Source organism: Vanacampus margaritifer, chromosome 3 (genome assembly GCF_051991255.1).
Source record: "Vanacampus margaritifer isolate UIUO_Vmar chromosome 3, RoL_Vmar_1.0, whole genome shotgun sequence".
NCBI lineage: Eukaryota > Metazoa > Chordata > Actinopteri > Syngnathiformes > Syngnathidae > Vanacampus > Vanacampus margaritifer.
This window is the reverse complement of record NC_135434.1, coordinates 15,035,424-15,051,313: the sequence shown is the minus strand read 5'-3', so window position 1 is coordinate 15,051,313 and position 15,890 is coordinate 15,035,424. Positions and strand designations below refer to the sequence as shown.

The following is a 15,890-nucleotide window of genomic DNA, read 5'->3' as shown; positions in this document are numbered from 1 at the left end:
ATCAAGTACAGCACAGAAGTACGAGTTCTGTAAAATAATGATTTTAGTAATGAAAAAAAAAAAAAAAAAAAAACTAACTGAAACACCAACTCCAAAAAAGCTATGTTACACAGAAATATAATTTAATACAATACAGACAAACTTATGATCTTTGTCCATTTTAGTCAATATACAAACTGACTTAACGTCTAGGAATTTAGCAATATTGAATGTGGACTTGGACACCTTTACGTATTACTGCATTCATGTATTGCATGGATATTGCTCCTTGGGCTTACTTAGGAAAACCATTGCTAGTAAATGGACTGCAGTTGTTAAGCTGTTGAAGAAACTAATAAGTCATATTTTAACATTTTTCCACAGCAGCTTTGGTTAAATTAGTCTTTTAAAAGAGGTTGCAAAAGACCTCCAGTATTATGTACATTATATACTGTAACAGGATATTTCCATAAGGTCCCTGGCGAATGTAAGACGTGTCTGTCCGTCTGTCCAGAGAGAGGCCACCATGTCCTCATCGCACATCAGTTCAAAAGACACCCCGCTGTGAGAAAGGGAAGTGTTGGGGTGGGGATTATAAATCCTGGAGTTATAGTTGTTTGGAAAATCACTTCTGCACGAGTTGATCAGTTAATACTGTAACGTCCAGCATGTGAGTTCAGTTCAGGCCCAGGCACGAATGGCGGATTGGAGGTGGGACTGTCCAAGTCGCGCTCTTGATTTTGGTCAAGCTGAGGCAGGTTTTCCCTTGAATACTCTAAATACCACTCCTGCAAGAAGAGGAGGGGAGGAGCGACGTGTCAGCAGATGCACTCTTACCAACTCTAATAATAAATATTAAAGGCTGGATTTAGACTATGTGGTAAAAAAGACAAATGCAAATGTGAACTAAATCATACAAAATGATTCAAAAGTTTGTAAACACACCGCCAACGGCTCTTACCTGCATCTCTTCCTCATACATTTTCATGCTGAGGTCGCCCTTCGTCCTTGACCTTCGCCCTTGGTATAAGAGGGGTGACTGTTGTTCACTCTGAAGTCAAAAGGAGAGCGTTCATTTAGTTGAACTCATTCACTGCCATTGTCGGCTGAAGACGTCAAAAATTCCTTTGAACTATTTCTATTAGTTTTTAAAAATTGTATTAGAAGAGATATAAAATTTGTGAGTGAAGTCATGCAATTAATTACGATAAAAACTAATCACCTGAAGCCCCTAATTTTTAATAATCTTTTCTTAAAAAAAATAAAACATGATCGATTTTTTTTAATTTCAAAAATTAATTTGAACAATTTCTATTAGTTTTAACATTTTTTTCCATTTTTGAGTATGAAAACTCAGATTTTTTTTTGTACATTTAGAACAGATATAAAATTTGTGATTAATCGTGAGTTAACTAGTGAAGTCATGCAATTAATTACGATTACAATTTTTTATCTCCTGATTCCCCTAATTTTTAAAAATCTTTTCTTAAAAAAAAAAAAAGGAATAAAAAATTATTAATGTTTTCTTTTTCTTTTTTTAAGTAAAGATAATTAAAAATTTGGGACATCGGGCGATTAAAATTTGTAATCGTAATTAATTGCATGACTTCACTAGTTAACTCACGATTAATCACAAATTTTATATCTGTTCTAAATGTACAAAAAAAAAATCTGAGTTTTCATACTCAAAAATGGAAAAAAATGTTAAAACTAATAGAAATTGTTCAAATTAATTTTTGAAATTAAAAAAAATCGATCATGTTTTATTTTTTTAAGAAAAGATTATTAAAAATTAGGGGCTTCAGTCACGATTAATCACAAATTTTATATCTGTCCTAAATGTACCCCCAATTTTTTTTTCTAGGTTTCCATACTCATCAACAAAAATGAAAAAAAAAAGTTAAACTAATAGAAATTGTTCAAATGAATTTTTGACGTCTATAGCTGTCAACGGCAGTGAATGAGTTAATATATATATATATATATATATACACAGTATATATATATATATATATTTTTTTACCTCTCTACGGTCCATCGCTTGCAAGACTCCCACCAGAGAGCTGAGGGACGACTGTCCGGGACATGTCATCTTGTACAACTCCAAAGTGGCCAGAGCTTCTTCACGACTCACTTCTACTTCAAACACGATTCCATTCTCATCTACAGCACACACATCAACATGACTTCATTGAACACACCATGAAACATCTTCCCTGTTACATGAACAGTCATTTCAAGACCTCATAAAAAAAGTTTCAAATTCTTCCATACCAGATTCATTCATTTGTGACAAATACACACTTAGACAGACACACGAGCCCACCTTCTGGGTTCTCCAGCATGTCCCGGTTCTTGCGGCTGTAGTTCATGCGGAAGACGAAAGCATCCAGGATGAAGGCCACGATGATGGTCATGACCACCTGAAGAGGGCGCAAAGCAATGTGAAAAGGGTTCGTTTAGTGACGCAGCATGCTGAGCCTCACCATGGTGACAATGTAGAAGGTCATGAAGTAGAGACGACTCCAGTGGCTGGTCATGGAGGTCACGCCTTCCTACAGAACAAGGAACACGGCAGCGGTCAAGCAGCGATAGGCAGGAAGTGACATCATCTTGTGACATCATCTTGTGACATCATCTCACCATTGTGATGTACCAGTTGTTGACGACTGTCAGCTCAAAGAGAGTCACTGGAGGAAAACAAGCCAGCAAGTATATTAGTTTAACATTTTTTTTCACTTTTGTTAACAAGAGGATGAAAACCTAGATTTTTTTTTTATTGTACATTTAGAACAGATATAAAATTTGTGATTAATCGTTAGTTAACTAGTGAAGTCATGCGATTAATTACAATTAAAAATGTTGATCGTCTGACGCCCCTAATTTTTAATAATGTTTTTTTTATTAGGAGCAAATTTTTAATGAATTTATGGCAGTGAATGAGTTAAAGGGGAAGTCAACGATAAATATTTCTTGAAAATATGTTATATGTGACCTCACTAGTCTAATATTACATTTGTGGAATATGAGATATGAAGCAAAATCCAGCCGTTTTTATCCAACTCAAGGGGCGGCCATTTTGCCACTTGCTGTCGACTGAAGACGACATCACAGTTGCTCAGTGCTCGGGCAACGACCAATCACAGCTCGCCTGTTTTCTTTTTTTTTTTTTTTTTTTCTTGGGAGATCTCAGTATTGATCATTTGAAATGTCATCATCATTGTTCTCCCTTTTTCTCGCCTGTTTTCTGAAGCTGTGTTGTGATTGGTTGCTACCCGACACCTGAGCAACTGTGATGTCATTTTCACTCGACAGCAAGTGGTGGCGAAATGGCCGCCTTCTATTGATAAAAACTTTGGAATTTTGCTGCTTAACTCATATTCCACTAATACAATATTAAAGGGATACTTGACTCATTGAGCCATTTTCAGCAATAAAAAGTTAGTATTTGTATTTGGTACATGACTACGTTATTCTTTGTATAAAATTCATACCTTTAAAAAGTCGCTTTTCCGCTTGCTGTCAACTGAAGATGACATCACCTGTGCTGAAAAAGTAGGTAACGACCAATCATGGCTCAGTTTGCTGACCAAGCCCAGAAAACAGGTGAGCCGTGATTTTTTCGTTACCTACTTCCTCAGCACAATCTTATTTAATTTTAAAGGTATTCAACATTCTACATGAAAAATAATGAAGTTATCAAATTGATTCTGGACAAAATATTAACTTTTTACAGCTGAAAATGGCTCAATGAGTTTGACCAAAATACCATATTTAGACTCGTGGGGCTATATAGAACATATTGTCAATAATTTTGTTTTGTTTTGGGTTGACTTCCACTTTAAACAATTCCAGTGTATTTAATGAATGATTCTTTAGCAACTGAACATTTCAGGATGGTGTCGTGTTGAGGTTTTTGGAGCGAGTATATGATGTCAATACGGTCAAAAATTCAAAGTCAAGCCAGCGTGGCTTTCCACATGACAAGAAAAAAAAAACTTGTTACCAAAACTGCTGAGAATGTTGTTAAAGTTGTTGAGATAATAGTAGCCTCCTTCCAAAACAGTTCTGTTGCCATGCGTGACGTTGATCTGCCTGTAGGAGTCGGCCACAGTGCTGGTGCTGACGACGAACACAACGTAAACGAGATTGCAATTATCTTTCTTGACGACGAAGGCCAAAAAAGGGCCACCATTTTCAGTGTCGTACTTGCAGCAGTTGGGGTACACGACATCAGCGAAGAATTCCATGCCCACGATGGCAAAAGAGTAGTAGAAGATGATCAAGGTCAAACCCAGACTGGCCATCCTGGGGAAGAGCTCGAACATGGTGTCCAACACGTTGCGATACCTCTTCTTGATCTTAAACAACCTGCAATTATCAATGGCATAAAAAAAAAAAATAAATAAAAAAAAAAGAGTTCAAACATGTCTCAATAAATTCATCAGATTGGTCGAGATGAAAGTGCACCGGAGGAGCTGAAGCGGTCGCAGCACAACGATGAAGTAGAAAGGCTCCATATTGAAGGCGAGTGCAATCAGACCCAGGAAGGCAAACGCCGTCACAGAGAAGTCGAATCTGAGCGGAAAGACGACAACATGTGTTACAGGGATTGAGATTTGAATGCAGTCGGAAGTAGGAGTGAGTACTCACAGATTCCATCCAGAGCTGAAATAAGCCCACGGTCCCAAACCTGAGATCTTCAAAAGCACCTCCACACCATAAACTGAAAACAGAATTACAACAGGTCGATGAGAATGAAACTTAACCTCAACATTCACGTATATTCTGAAAACTACATAGGATAGAATTTGTTTTCTTTCTTCTTTTATTCAGGTATTGAAATGTTGCCCCTTATAGGACACCATATTGGGTCATTTTATAGGTTATGCAAACCTTCCGCTCTTATTATTTCCAGTCAGGCTTCAGGAAAAATGCACCACAACTACAGCGGCATTGAAAGTTGTGATTGATATTCTTCAGATGTTCTTTGTCTTTTTATTGACTTTTTTTTTTTAGGTTTACTATCTCACTGATAGAAGCCAGGCTGATCATTTAGAAGGTGTGACCTGTAAGGTACTAAAAACATGAGAAGGAGTACCTCAAGGGTCAGTACCGGCTCCCCTGTAATTTACAATATAGATACATTGACTTGGAACAAAAATGTTCCCAGTCCTTCATTTTTTTTATGTCGACGATACAATATTCTACTGCTTTGCAACTACACACCTGTGCCAGCTTTTGCAAATCTTCAGCCTGCTTTCAATTTAGTCCATGATGATCTTAAGTCAGCTGCAGCTTGTTGTCAATGTGGATGAAACTAAACGTGTTTACTTCCTCAAGGGCAGCTCAAAGAACAATGTCAGGAAAATCCGTTACAAAGGGCAGGCAAATATTGAGTCGGTTTCTTGGGATCTTTTATTGACGAGAAGCCGTCTGTTAAAGGCGCGCAGGCTGTAGGTTCTAAAAAGCCGAAGGTTTTACTTTGTACTACAGAAACAAGTCTCGTTTTTGTTTTATGGTTAATAAGAGTCCACCTTTGCACCTGCTCTTGATTATGGTGATCTTTTGTGAATGCAGATGTTGGACAGTATCCATATTTCACGCAGCGCTGAGATTGATCACTAACTGTGGATCTCTCACTCGTCATTGTACCTTGAACTCTAAAGTCAGCCGGACTTTTTGAGAACACGTTGCCTTGGACATTGCTACGTTTCCATTTATAACGCTATCCGAGGCTAGTAAACTCCAGAGGGATTTTCTTCTATGTTAATTGTGAAAGATGGATTGCGTAATTTGCATTCGTCTGAGTGTGCATTATATTATACTGGTAAAAAGTTTAACTATATATCTTTAAATATGCTACAATGAATATTTAATAGACATTTCAATAACTTGCTGCCCTATATGCTTGTGGATGAAAATGTGCAGCCTGCTCACTGGTAAGGAAGACAATGTAATTCCATGGCACCAATCTCGACCAAGAGAAGCCACCTGCAGGAGAGATTATAATCTGTAGGTTATTATTCATTTATTGAGTTTGGCCTGATGAGAAAAAGTCTTACTGTCAAGAGTGTACGTCTCCACGAGGATCCACACACCGTTGATGGCCACGACCACATCTGGAGTGTGTAGGAAGAACGTCAGGGCCACGTACAAGATAAAACAAAATCTGAAATACTTACACATGGTGTACTGGTAGGCTTTAGACTTCACCAGCAGATTGATGCCTGTGAAAGTTAAGAGTAGAAGATGAAAAAAAAAATGTACAGAAAACCGCCATTCTGAGGAAGAGATTGTGTAAACGCGCCTTTTAAAATGATGTAGGCTGTGTGTGGGAGTTCATCAAACCAGTGTTCCCCGCTGCGCCGTGCCTGCACAACAAACAGCGTATGTTTATATCAGCGGCAAAACAAAAGGCTAACACTACATGTTAACACATTACCTTCCATTTAAGGCCTGTCACCTCGTAGAATTTATAAAAGTCCTGCAGACTACAAGAGTCAAAGACACACATCCAAACATGCACTCAACTGCAAAAGAAAAATCTGGTTGATGTGGGGGAGGGGGGGGGGTCACCGACCTGAGCATAGGAGCACCCGAGGTGTTAAGAGCTTTATATGTGAGGAAGCGGTCTCTCGCTGACATCCTTGGTCTGTAAAAGCGCATCAGGCCATCAAACTGTTTCAGTGACACCCCCGTTGGTCTCTGAAGGCAAATGGCAGACGTTGCATTTGACGCTTTGGATGCTTCGAGGTTTTGGCGCAGCGAGCACATCCCGCGTTTTGAATTTCATACCTGGCGGCTGACTAACAGCTGGAAGGCGTGGTCGACAGCAGAGCGCTTGTGAAGCAACAGGGACTTGAACTTCGTCTTCTCCACGTCATTAAAAGTGTCAAACACCACTGCAAGGAGCTACAGGACAGAGGAAACCGAATCAGCAAGATTGTTTGAAACGTATGGGGAAAAAAAGTATGATGTTTGTGGGTTTCATTTTGGAACCTATCCATTTATTTGCCAGTTTTGTGGTCAGGCCAAAGTGATAAAAGTACTACTTTGGCACCATCTTGTGGAATCTTGGTGTTTTCATTTGGTTTAATTGATGTTTTGAGATGTTCCGTTTTGTTGGTCGGTGGTCCTTAACTCATTCACTGCCATTGACTGCTATAAACGTCAAAAATTCATTTTAACTAATTCTATTAGTTTAACATTTTTTTCCATTTTTGATAACAAGAGTATGAAAACCTAGGAAAAATTATTGTGCATTTAGACCAGATATAAAATTTGTGATTAATAATGACTATTGAAGTCATGCGATTAGTTACAATTACAAATTTTAATCTCCTGACGCCCTAATTTCTAATAATCTTTTTTTTTTTTTATAATATTTTTTTCAAAAAGAAAATAATCTTTTTTCAAAAAAAGAAAAGATTATTAAAAATTAGGGCGTCAGGGGATTGTAATTAATCGCATGACTTCAATAGTTAACTCGTGATTAATCACAAATGTTATATCTGGTTTAAATGTACAATAATTTTTTCCCTAGGTTTTCATACTCTTGTTAACAAAAGTGGAAAAAAATGTTAAACTAATAGAAACAGTTCAAATGAATTTTTGACGTCTATAGCCATCAATGGCAGTGAATGAGTTAAAGGGAAAGTCAACCCAAATAAAATATTTTTTATACAGCCCCACAAGCCTAAATACGGTATTCTGGTTAATATTGTGTTAATGGAATATGACTTAAGCAGCCAGATCCAGCAGTTTTTAATCAATAGAAGGCGGCCATTTTGCCACTTGCTGTTGAGTGAAAAGGACATCAAAGTTGCTCAGGCATTAACAACCAATCACAGCTCAGCTTCAGTAAACAGGTGAGATGTGATTGGTCACAGCCAGAGCCCTGAGCAACTATGATGTCATCTTCAGTCGACGGCAAGTGGCAAAATGGCCGCCCCCTGAGATGGATAAAAACAGCTGAATTTGAACTCATATTCCACAAATGTAATATTAATCAGAATGTCATGTTTATACTAGTGAGGTCACATATAACATATTAAGACAGACTTCCTCTTCAAAGAAAAATTCCACTCATACTCTGCTTTATATTTGCGTGCCATTTTTTCTGTAGGGAAAAAGTGGTATTAAATCTGAACAAATTTAAGGTTGCCTTAAGAGTATATAGCGATTAACATAACATTTCACCGTAATTTGAAAAACAAATTGAGAATTCCTGAGTGTCCGCCAACCACCACCAATTCCAAAGTCATGCTACAACTTAAACAAGGTTGTACCAAGTTCATGATGAAGTAGAGCTCAATGGAGAGGTACACAATGAAGAACACGCAGGACCAGCGGTTCTTTGCGTACGCCGGCATCATCACATCCGGGAAACTATGAGGAAAGGCAGATGAAAGTCGCGTGTGCTTATTTGTGCGCCGCATGATTGCTCCAGATGCTGCCGTGCTTACTTTGCCGTGGTCAGCAGCACAAAGAGGCTAACCATGCTGTTCTCCAGCGTGTTGAAATACTGTTGTGACGACAAATGCTCAAAGTCAGGAAATGTGACCGCAACACGCGCACACACGCAAAAAGGAAGTCTCAAAACTAGCAACATTTAATTGAAACTCTAACTTACTGGATCTGATGTGTTTGTAGAGAAGAGGCAGAACCCTGAATTGAGATGGGGAAAAAAACGAAACATAGTAGCAGAGGCATTAACCGAGGTTCATTTTAGCTTCATATAAATACAAATAAGTAAAATTAAATTTTAATTAATTTTAATATGAACATGGCTCTTGCAGCAATATATAATTCAAGCAATTTTGCACTTTTAATATGTTTTGTCATTCTACAACTATGGTAAATTACTTTTTTTTTTTTAATAAAACCTTTGTGACATTTAAACCTTTACGTTCAATTTTATTCCTAACATGCATAATTGTAGCTGTTATAATTTATTTTTGTTATATTTCATTAACTGATTTTTATCATTATTAATTTGAATAATCTTTATAATTATTTTCATTTTCATGTGCATTACATAATGTAACAAATGCATGTAATTTAGTAACAAGATTGAATCGGTTTAAAGACAGTTTGTTGTTCTTAATTATGTTTCAGGACTATGCGTAATGAGGTTTACGACATGACTTATTACATCCAAATAAGTACCGGTACTTAGCACTTTTTTTAAACGATTCTCACCCAAGATAGCAAATATGACCATGAAGAAGAGCAGAAGTAGGAGGATGTCAATAAATGGTGGGAGGGACTGGAAGATCTGCCGCAGATTTCTGATCGGATGAAAGAAATGCTGTTAGTTACCTTTGCTGAAAAACATTTTACTTGTGGTAACACTAGAAAAACTTTTCTAGATGGTGCTCTTGATTTAAAGATAAAGGTTAGTGCAATGGAAATAGATTAAATTTCCACTTCATCTTTTAACCAAGAGTGCCATCTAGAGGAGTCAAAAAATACCACAAGTGCTTCATGAAACTTCATTTGTCCATCACTACTTTCAAGTGTTTTTTCCCCCCACTCATGTACACTCCTGTTAAAAGGTTTCGGTTCACTTAAATTTGTATTTTATTATTTTTTGTATTTGTATTTTTTTTAAGGAAAGCACTTTCTTTTCTTTCAATGAAAAGAAAAAAACAATCAGTAATGTGGTCTAGACAAAGCTTTTCTTACAAAAAAAAAAGGTCAGTTCGAAAGCAACGCCTACATTTTTGAACATTTGTGCATATACAGTGGTACCTCGGAATTTGAACATAATTCGTTCCTGCAAAGTGTTCAAAGTCCGAATTGTTCAACCTCCGAAACATTTTTTCCCATAGGAAATAATGTAAATGCAATTAATCCGTTCCCAAGCTCCAAAAGCAGAAAATTCCCATTTTAATTTCTATTTGTTTGTTTTTTTTACATTTATCACCATGTACAGTATTTCAACAATAAAAAATACCTTACCTTTTTTGTTGCGGTGTGATGGCATCAGTGGATAATAAATGCTATGTTAATGCCTGCTTTAGTTCAGTGCTGAGTTTGTGTATTTTACATTGGGCATATTGATAGACTACTAAGCGGTCCTTGCGTGCGTTAACGTCAGGCGCGTTGTTGAACAGCTAAGGGGGGTCCTCGTGCCAGTATTTACAGAAGTAGTCACAACGGCGCGATAATCTCCTTCCTAATTCCACTGTGGTTCGTCGCACTGTATGTTTTTCTTTGCTGTCACTGGCACTGTTGTCTTTCTTTGGGCCCATGGCGAAGAAAATTGTCGCGGAAGAATCAAAATGCACTCGCGAGTGTGGCGCACCTCCGGGAGTATTCACGATCTGACTGTCTCAACTCTCGCAACGTGAGCATTCGGCATTGCTCAGCTTCACTCGGCTTAGCTCGGGTGTTCAAACTTCGAGGCATTTTTTACTCCCGATTTTTTGGTTGAAGTCCGATATGTACGAGTTCCGAGACATTCAAACTCCGAGGTTCCACTGTATACACACACACACACAACGTGTTTTCATGAAAAACATGAAACATGTCAGGGTGACAGCAAAACATTGACTCCGTATACCTGCGCACAGCACCGCAATATCTACAGTCCACCAGGAATATTGGTCTGAGTGCTCGTGTCACCCTCATGTGGGACGTCTGTCGGACCAGAACCACTATGGCCTCGACGAACTGCAGCAGCAACACACACGCCTGGAAAAAGACGAGGGACAGGGATGCGAGCTGAAGCTAGGACGCTAAGGGCTGATGCTGACAAGTTACAAGCTGTAATTTAGCCTTTTTTTTTTCTTATTGTGGCCAAATTACGAACAACACATTTCAACTGTTTTAAGCTACCGCAGAACAAATTCAAGTCAAGTCGAGGTACTACTGTCCCTGTCAAGACTCTTTATTTACATACTTTCACCATGGTCCTCTTGTGTCGTATAAAGGTGTGGAAGCCCAGCCAGCGGAGCTTCATGCACAGTTCAAACGCCACAATAACCAAGGCGAGCAGCTCCAGGGTGGCGTGAATCTGCACAGGTGAGCGGAGATGCTCAGACGATATTTTACACGTATGCGGACGTGTGCTCAACTTTACTCACGTAGACGTCCAGGCGGAGCGAAGGGACCGCGGGAGCTTCGCACAGCGACAGCGTCATGAGCAGGAGGCCCGTTAGCAGCTCCATCATGTAAAAGAGGTGGTTGTGGGCAAAGAGGTACGCCGCCAGCGCCTTGGGGTTTCGGGGATGGGTGAAGAACTTGTCGTTGTTCGCTCCCTCCTGCAGGTGAAAGTGAACCAGTTAACAAATGCAGTGCTCAACAGAAATAAACATTTGAACTCCAAAAGGAGAAAATAAATAAATAAATAAATAAATAAAATAAACATTTGAAAAGTAAGCTTTTATCCATGTTTCAGTGAATTATTTTTTAAAATTGAATAGAATTGTAATTCTTTTAAGATTTTTTTTTTTATAGGGGATTTTTTTAAACTACTTTCTATCCATTTTAACTCATTCATGCCATTGACGGCTATAAACGTCAAAAATTCCTTTAAACTTTTTTTATTAGTTTAACATTTTTTCCCCACTTTTGTTAACAAGACTATGAAAACCTAGATTTTTTTTATTGTACATTTAGAAGAGTTATAAAATGTGTGATCAATTGAGAATTAACTAGTGAAGTCATGCGATTAATTATGATTACATATTTTAATCGCTTAAAGCCCCCAAATTTTTAATAATGTTTTCTTTTTTTTATTTATTTATTTATTCACTGCTATTGATGGCTATAAACGTCAAAAATTAATTTAAACTTTTTCTATTAGTTTAACTTTTTTTTTCCACTTTTGTTAACAAGAGTATGAAAACCTAGATTTTTTTTATTGTACATTTAGAACAGATACAAAATTTGTGATTAATCGTGAGTTAACTATTTAAGTCATGCGATTAATTACAATTACAAATTTTAAACGCCTGTCGCCTCTAATTTTTAATAATCTTTTATTTATTTTTTTCTGAATTCATGGCAGTGAATGAGTTAAGGGGTGGCCATTATGCCACTTGCTGTCGACAGAAAATAACATCACAGTTGCTCAGGGCTCACGTAACGACCAATTACCTGCTCCCCTGTTTTTTGAAGCTGAACCGTGATTGGCCATTGGCCGCCTCCTGATATGAAAAAAAAACATGGATTTCGCTACTTAAACTCATATCCCACAAATGCAATATTAACCGGAATTTCGTGTTTAGACTAGTGGTGGTCCATACAACATATTATTGTAAAGAACATTTTAGGTTTGACTTACTCTTTAATTTAAAATTTAGCTTTGTTAGACTTTGATTGCTGTCTCTAATTTCTCTAATTAAAGTCACAGCACAGTGACGGGAAAATTGCCACCTTAGCCAAAAGCTGCTATATGGAATTGTTTCCCCCAAAATATCTTTGCAATGGCCTTTTTACTTTACCATTTACATTTTCTAAAAGATTAACACCTTAGCTATTCACAATATGTGCAGTTACATTTTTCATCAACAGGTGGCAGTAGCAATTCGAGATTGAATATTAGCTAGTACGCAGAGGTGGCAAATCCAGGTCCAGAAAGTAAAATCCCTGCCACAGTTTAGCTTTAGCTCCAAGTGCTAACTAGCGAGCTCCCTAGCTAGCTTCATGGGTGCTCGGATACCTGTTAGGGAGCTAGCTAGTTAGCTCGCTTCGTGTGTGCTCGGATACCTGCTAGGGAGCTAGCTAGCTAGCACATGGGGCTAAAGCCAAACTGTGGCAGGGTTTTTACTTTCTGGACCTGGATTTGCCACCTGTGGCTAGTAGCTTTAATATTTTAGAAAAACGACACAATTTGATAAATCTCATTTCCAATAAATGAATTTGTGGAATAGGCTACAGAATTTTGTAGTATAGCACGCCATTTTAAATATTAATTTTGAAAAGGAAACTCAAGTTTTTCAAACGAATGCTGTGTAAATGCAAATAAGCACTGTACATTTATAATAGTTATTAGCAGCCAAAGGTATTATGAAAAATATTTAGGAAAAAACTGCTGTAATATCAAAACATTAAATGATAACAATGCTGTAATGAAACTTGAAGGTCATTCCACCAAGGCTAAACTCAACAAAAGTGTGTGTGTGTGTGGGGGGGGGGGGGGGGGGAACACAAGCAGGCTACTTCCTGGTTCATGAAGGATAACATATGGGTGGTGCACTGCCCAGAATCTCAAGAGTCATAACATTATAATTTTGTGATTCTGGGCGGTGGATGGTCCCATTTTTTGGAGTGTGAGTCTAAACCTAAAGTACTACATGAATTAAAAAAAGTAAATAATATAACAAGCTATCGATGAACCAAGATTACGCACAAATTAGAGAGGGGAAAACACACATTTCATTACATTTCCTGCCTCAGATAAACACCAATAAAAACAATGTGGTCAGGTGTTGGGTGAAATAAAAATCACAATCATGTGACGCTGCAGCTCTGCTCGCAATTCTGTGCTCTTGCATGTGTGCATGTGAATACCTGCAAGTAAATGGCCGCCTCCTGGTAGTTCATCTCCCAGCTTTGCCGTAAAGACACATTGTTTGCTCGGCGGGTTTGAGGCCCAGGTGTCGACACCACTGCACTATTTGCTATGTCATAGTTCCCAGCACCTCCATCTGGAAGAACACACAAGCATAAAAAGTTTCCACCAAAAAAAAGAAAAAAAAAGAAGAGTAACAGGGTTGAGTTTAAAAATAGGTCAAACATAGTACACAGCTGCTCCTACCATAGCAGTCCAATTGTATCTGCAAGCAATAGGAGGAGACCACCAAACCACCATTACTTCTCAGATCTTGACATAAAGCAGCTATGTGGCTATTTAAATGCTCCATCGATCCTTCAGGAGCTGTGTGTGCGTCTTTCACGTATCATACGCAGTATTAACCGTCCTGTTTGAGCTTCCACACACATGGGGATACAGATGGCCCAACATTCCACAAGACTGATGTGAACTGCAGCGACTTTTGAGCGCTACAATGTGTGTCTAGGACAAGCTAAGGAAGTAAAGAGCTAAAAACAAGAGTTGAGAAATCATCCCACGTGTAGTGCATGATTCAGGTACAACTTCTGAAAATCTTGCCATAATCAAGCACACTAAGCGGATCTGAAAAAGCAGCTACAGCTGTTCACTGTCTTATCATGACACTGAAGTGTGAAGCTCAAATTCCATTCCAGCAGTTATACGAGATAGTGTCCACCTCATTTGTCAGAGAACAATCACAGTTGGAGTAAAAACACAAGTCTGATCCAGCTCTGTCACACTCACCGTTTCTATAGATCTAAACAATCATGAACAAGAGTCACCACTAATCTCCACCCCTATCCCATCATGTGACCTGTCATATGATTTGTAACAAATGCAGTCAATTTTAAGAAATCCAATTTCAAGAGTTCCCTCGATCCAGAAAGATCTTCCAAGCATACTCCTCAATAACAGAATATTTCCTTCTTATCAGACACTCCCTGCCATCCTGGAAAACAACAGCTCCTCTTCCTGTTCATTTCCAGACCCGGAATGATCAAGCACAATATTCACACACATTCTACATGACCACAAAGGCGGGGTGAAGGATTCTGCTGAGGTAGCATTTTCTCTGAAGAGACATTTATGTAACTTTTATGATGGGGAACACAGAAGGCTGAGTGAGTGGATGCTTGCATGTCCTACAAAAGTGGCCTCATAATAAGGAAATTACCATGAGCATTGACGTTGCATCATAAAATACATTCACTAAGTTTTTCATTAAACACATCCATCCATCTTCTACACATGAGTGAGTTTGAGCGCATCTCAGCCGAACCCAGACACAGAAAGATACCAACCATTCACACTCACTTTCACACCTATGGACAATTGTCTTCAATGAATGCAATGTACATGTTTTTAGAATATATGAGGAAGCCGGAGTAACTGGAGAAAACCCATGTAAGGTTTGTAAAGTAACGTGCCAAGACTTTTTCACCGTGCTTATTCTGTAAAACGCAATGAGAGCAGATGCAGAAATTGTTCCAACTCAACCCAAAAATGTCGAGAATAACATGAAGAGATGAATAATGCCAATGTTAAAAAAAATAAATAAATAAAGAGCCCAGAGCAACCTCCAAAGAAATTAAAGGTGAACTCGAAGGTCAAGGTGCAGCCGTCATTGTTTGGGCCAAAATGGAGTTCATGGGAGACAACCAAGGACACCACTGTTAACTGCATGTTGACTTCTGGGAGAATATCATATGGAGAGGTAAAACAAAACTAACTTTTTGACAAGGCTCATCTCAGATCTATGTTCACACATGCAAAAATGAAACGTATCAAAAAAATAACTGTTTCAAATGTGAACCATGGAGGCGGCTCTGTTATGTTCTGGGGCTGCTTTGCTACACGTGGCATAGGTAGGGTGTCTTGAATCGTGCTGAAGACAATGAAATATAATGTCTATCAAAACAATATAGAAAAATTGCTGCCCAATATCAGGACGCTAGGTCTCAGTCACATTATGGGTCTTGCAACTGGGTAATGCAGGGGTAATTTCTTGAGTGCTGCTTTAAGCTTCCAGTTTCATACACACTTCTAAAATAACACATTAAAACAACGCACCCTTGAAACCTGAAACAACTGGAGCAGTTTGCTCATGAAGAGTGGGCCTGAATACCCGCTGAAAGTACATCTCATTGAAAACTACAAAAATCAAGTCATTTCATTAAAAGTAACAAAAACTGTTTGATTCTGATGATTGATTCAAAAGGTGTGCAACAAAATAAGTTAAGGGTACCATAATTTTTTCACAGGCCTGCTCCATGATTACTATTATTTTTATATAATTCTATTGAATCACAATTCAAAACCAATGTTTGATTTTCATTGGTTAATT

General features: G+C 38.1%; 1 protein-coding gene across 1 annotated transcript in view; it reads right to left on the bottom strand.

The window, feature by feature from the left end:
- Positions 1-101: 101 nt before the first annotated feature.
- tpcn1 (two pore segment channel 1) overlaps positions 102-15,890 on the bottom strand; it is a 16,694-nt gene continuing 905 nt past the window's right edge. Inside the window, exons 3-27 of the mRNA XM_077561454.1 lie at positions 13,504-13,640; positions 11,073-11,249; positions 10,889-11,002; positions 10,550-10,680; positions 9,184-9,272; positions 8,615-8,649; positions 8,448-8,506; positions 8,271-8,370; positions 6,778-6,894; positions 6,563-6,687; positions 6,425-6,473; positions 6,290-6,353; positions 6,165-6,209; positions 6,045-6,101; positions 5,920-5,973; positions 4,633-4,705; positions 4,450-4,557; positions 4,189-4,350; positions 3,986-4,101; positions 2,623-2,669; positions 2,466-2,534; positions 2,306-2,402; positions 2,003-2,142; positions 941-1,030; positions 102-767 (exon numbers count right to left, since the gene is read on the bottom strand). Of these exons, the coding sequence (XP_077417580.1) occupies positions 624-767; positions 941-1,030; positions 2,003-2,142; positions 2,306-2,402; positions 2,466-2,534; positions 2,623-2,669; positions 3,986-4,101; positions 4,189-4,350; positions 4,450-4,557; positions 4,633-4,705; positions 5,920-5,973; positions 6,045-6,101; positions 6,165-6,209; positions 6,290-6,353; positions 6,425-6,473; positions 6,563-6,687; positions 6,778-6,894; positions 8,271-8,370; positions 8,448-8,506; positions 8,615-8,649; positions 9,184-9,272; positions 10,550-10,680; positions 10,889-11,002; positions 11,073-11,249; positions 13,504-13,640 (2,399 nt within the window). The 3' untranslated portion in view covers positions 102-623. The remainder of the gene's footprint in view (positions 768-940; positions 1,031-2,002; positions 2,143-2,305; positions 2,403-2,465; positions 2,535-2,622; positions 2,670-3,985; positions 4,102-4,188; positions 4,351-4,449; positions 4,558-4,632; positions 4,706-5,919; positions 5,974-6,044; positions 6,102-6,164; positions 6,210-6,289; positions 6,354-6,424; positions 6,474-6,562; positions 6,688-6,777; positions 6,895-8,270; positions 8,371-8,447; positions 8,507-8,614; positions 8,650-9,183; positions 9,273-10,549; positions 10,681-10,888; positions 11,003-11,072; positions 11,250-13,503; positions 13,641-15,890) is intronic.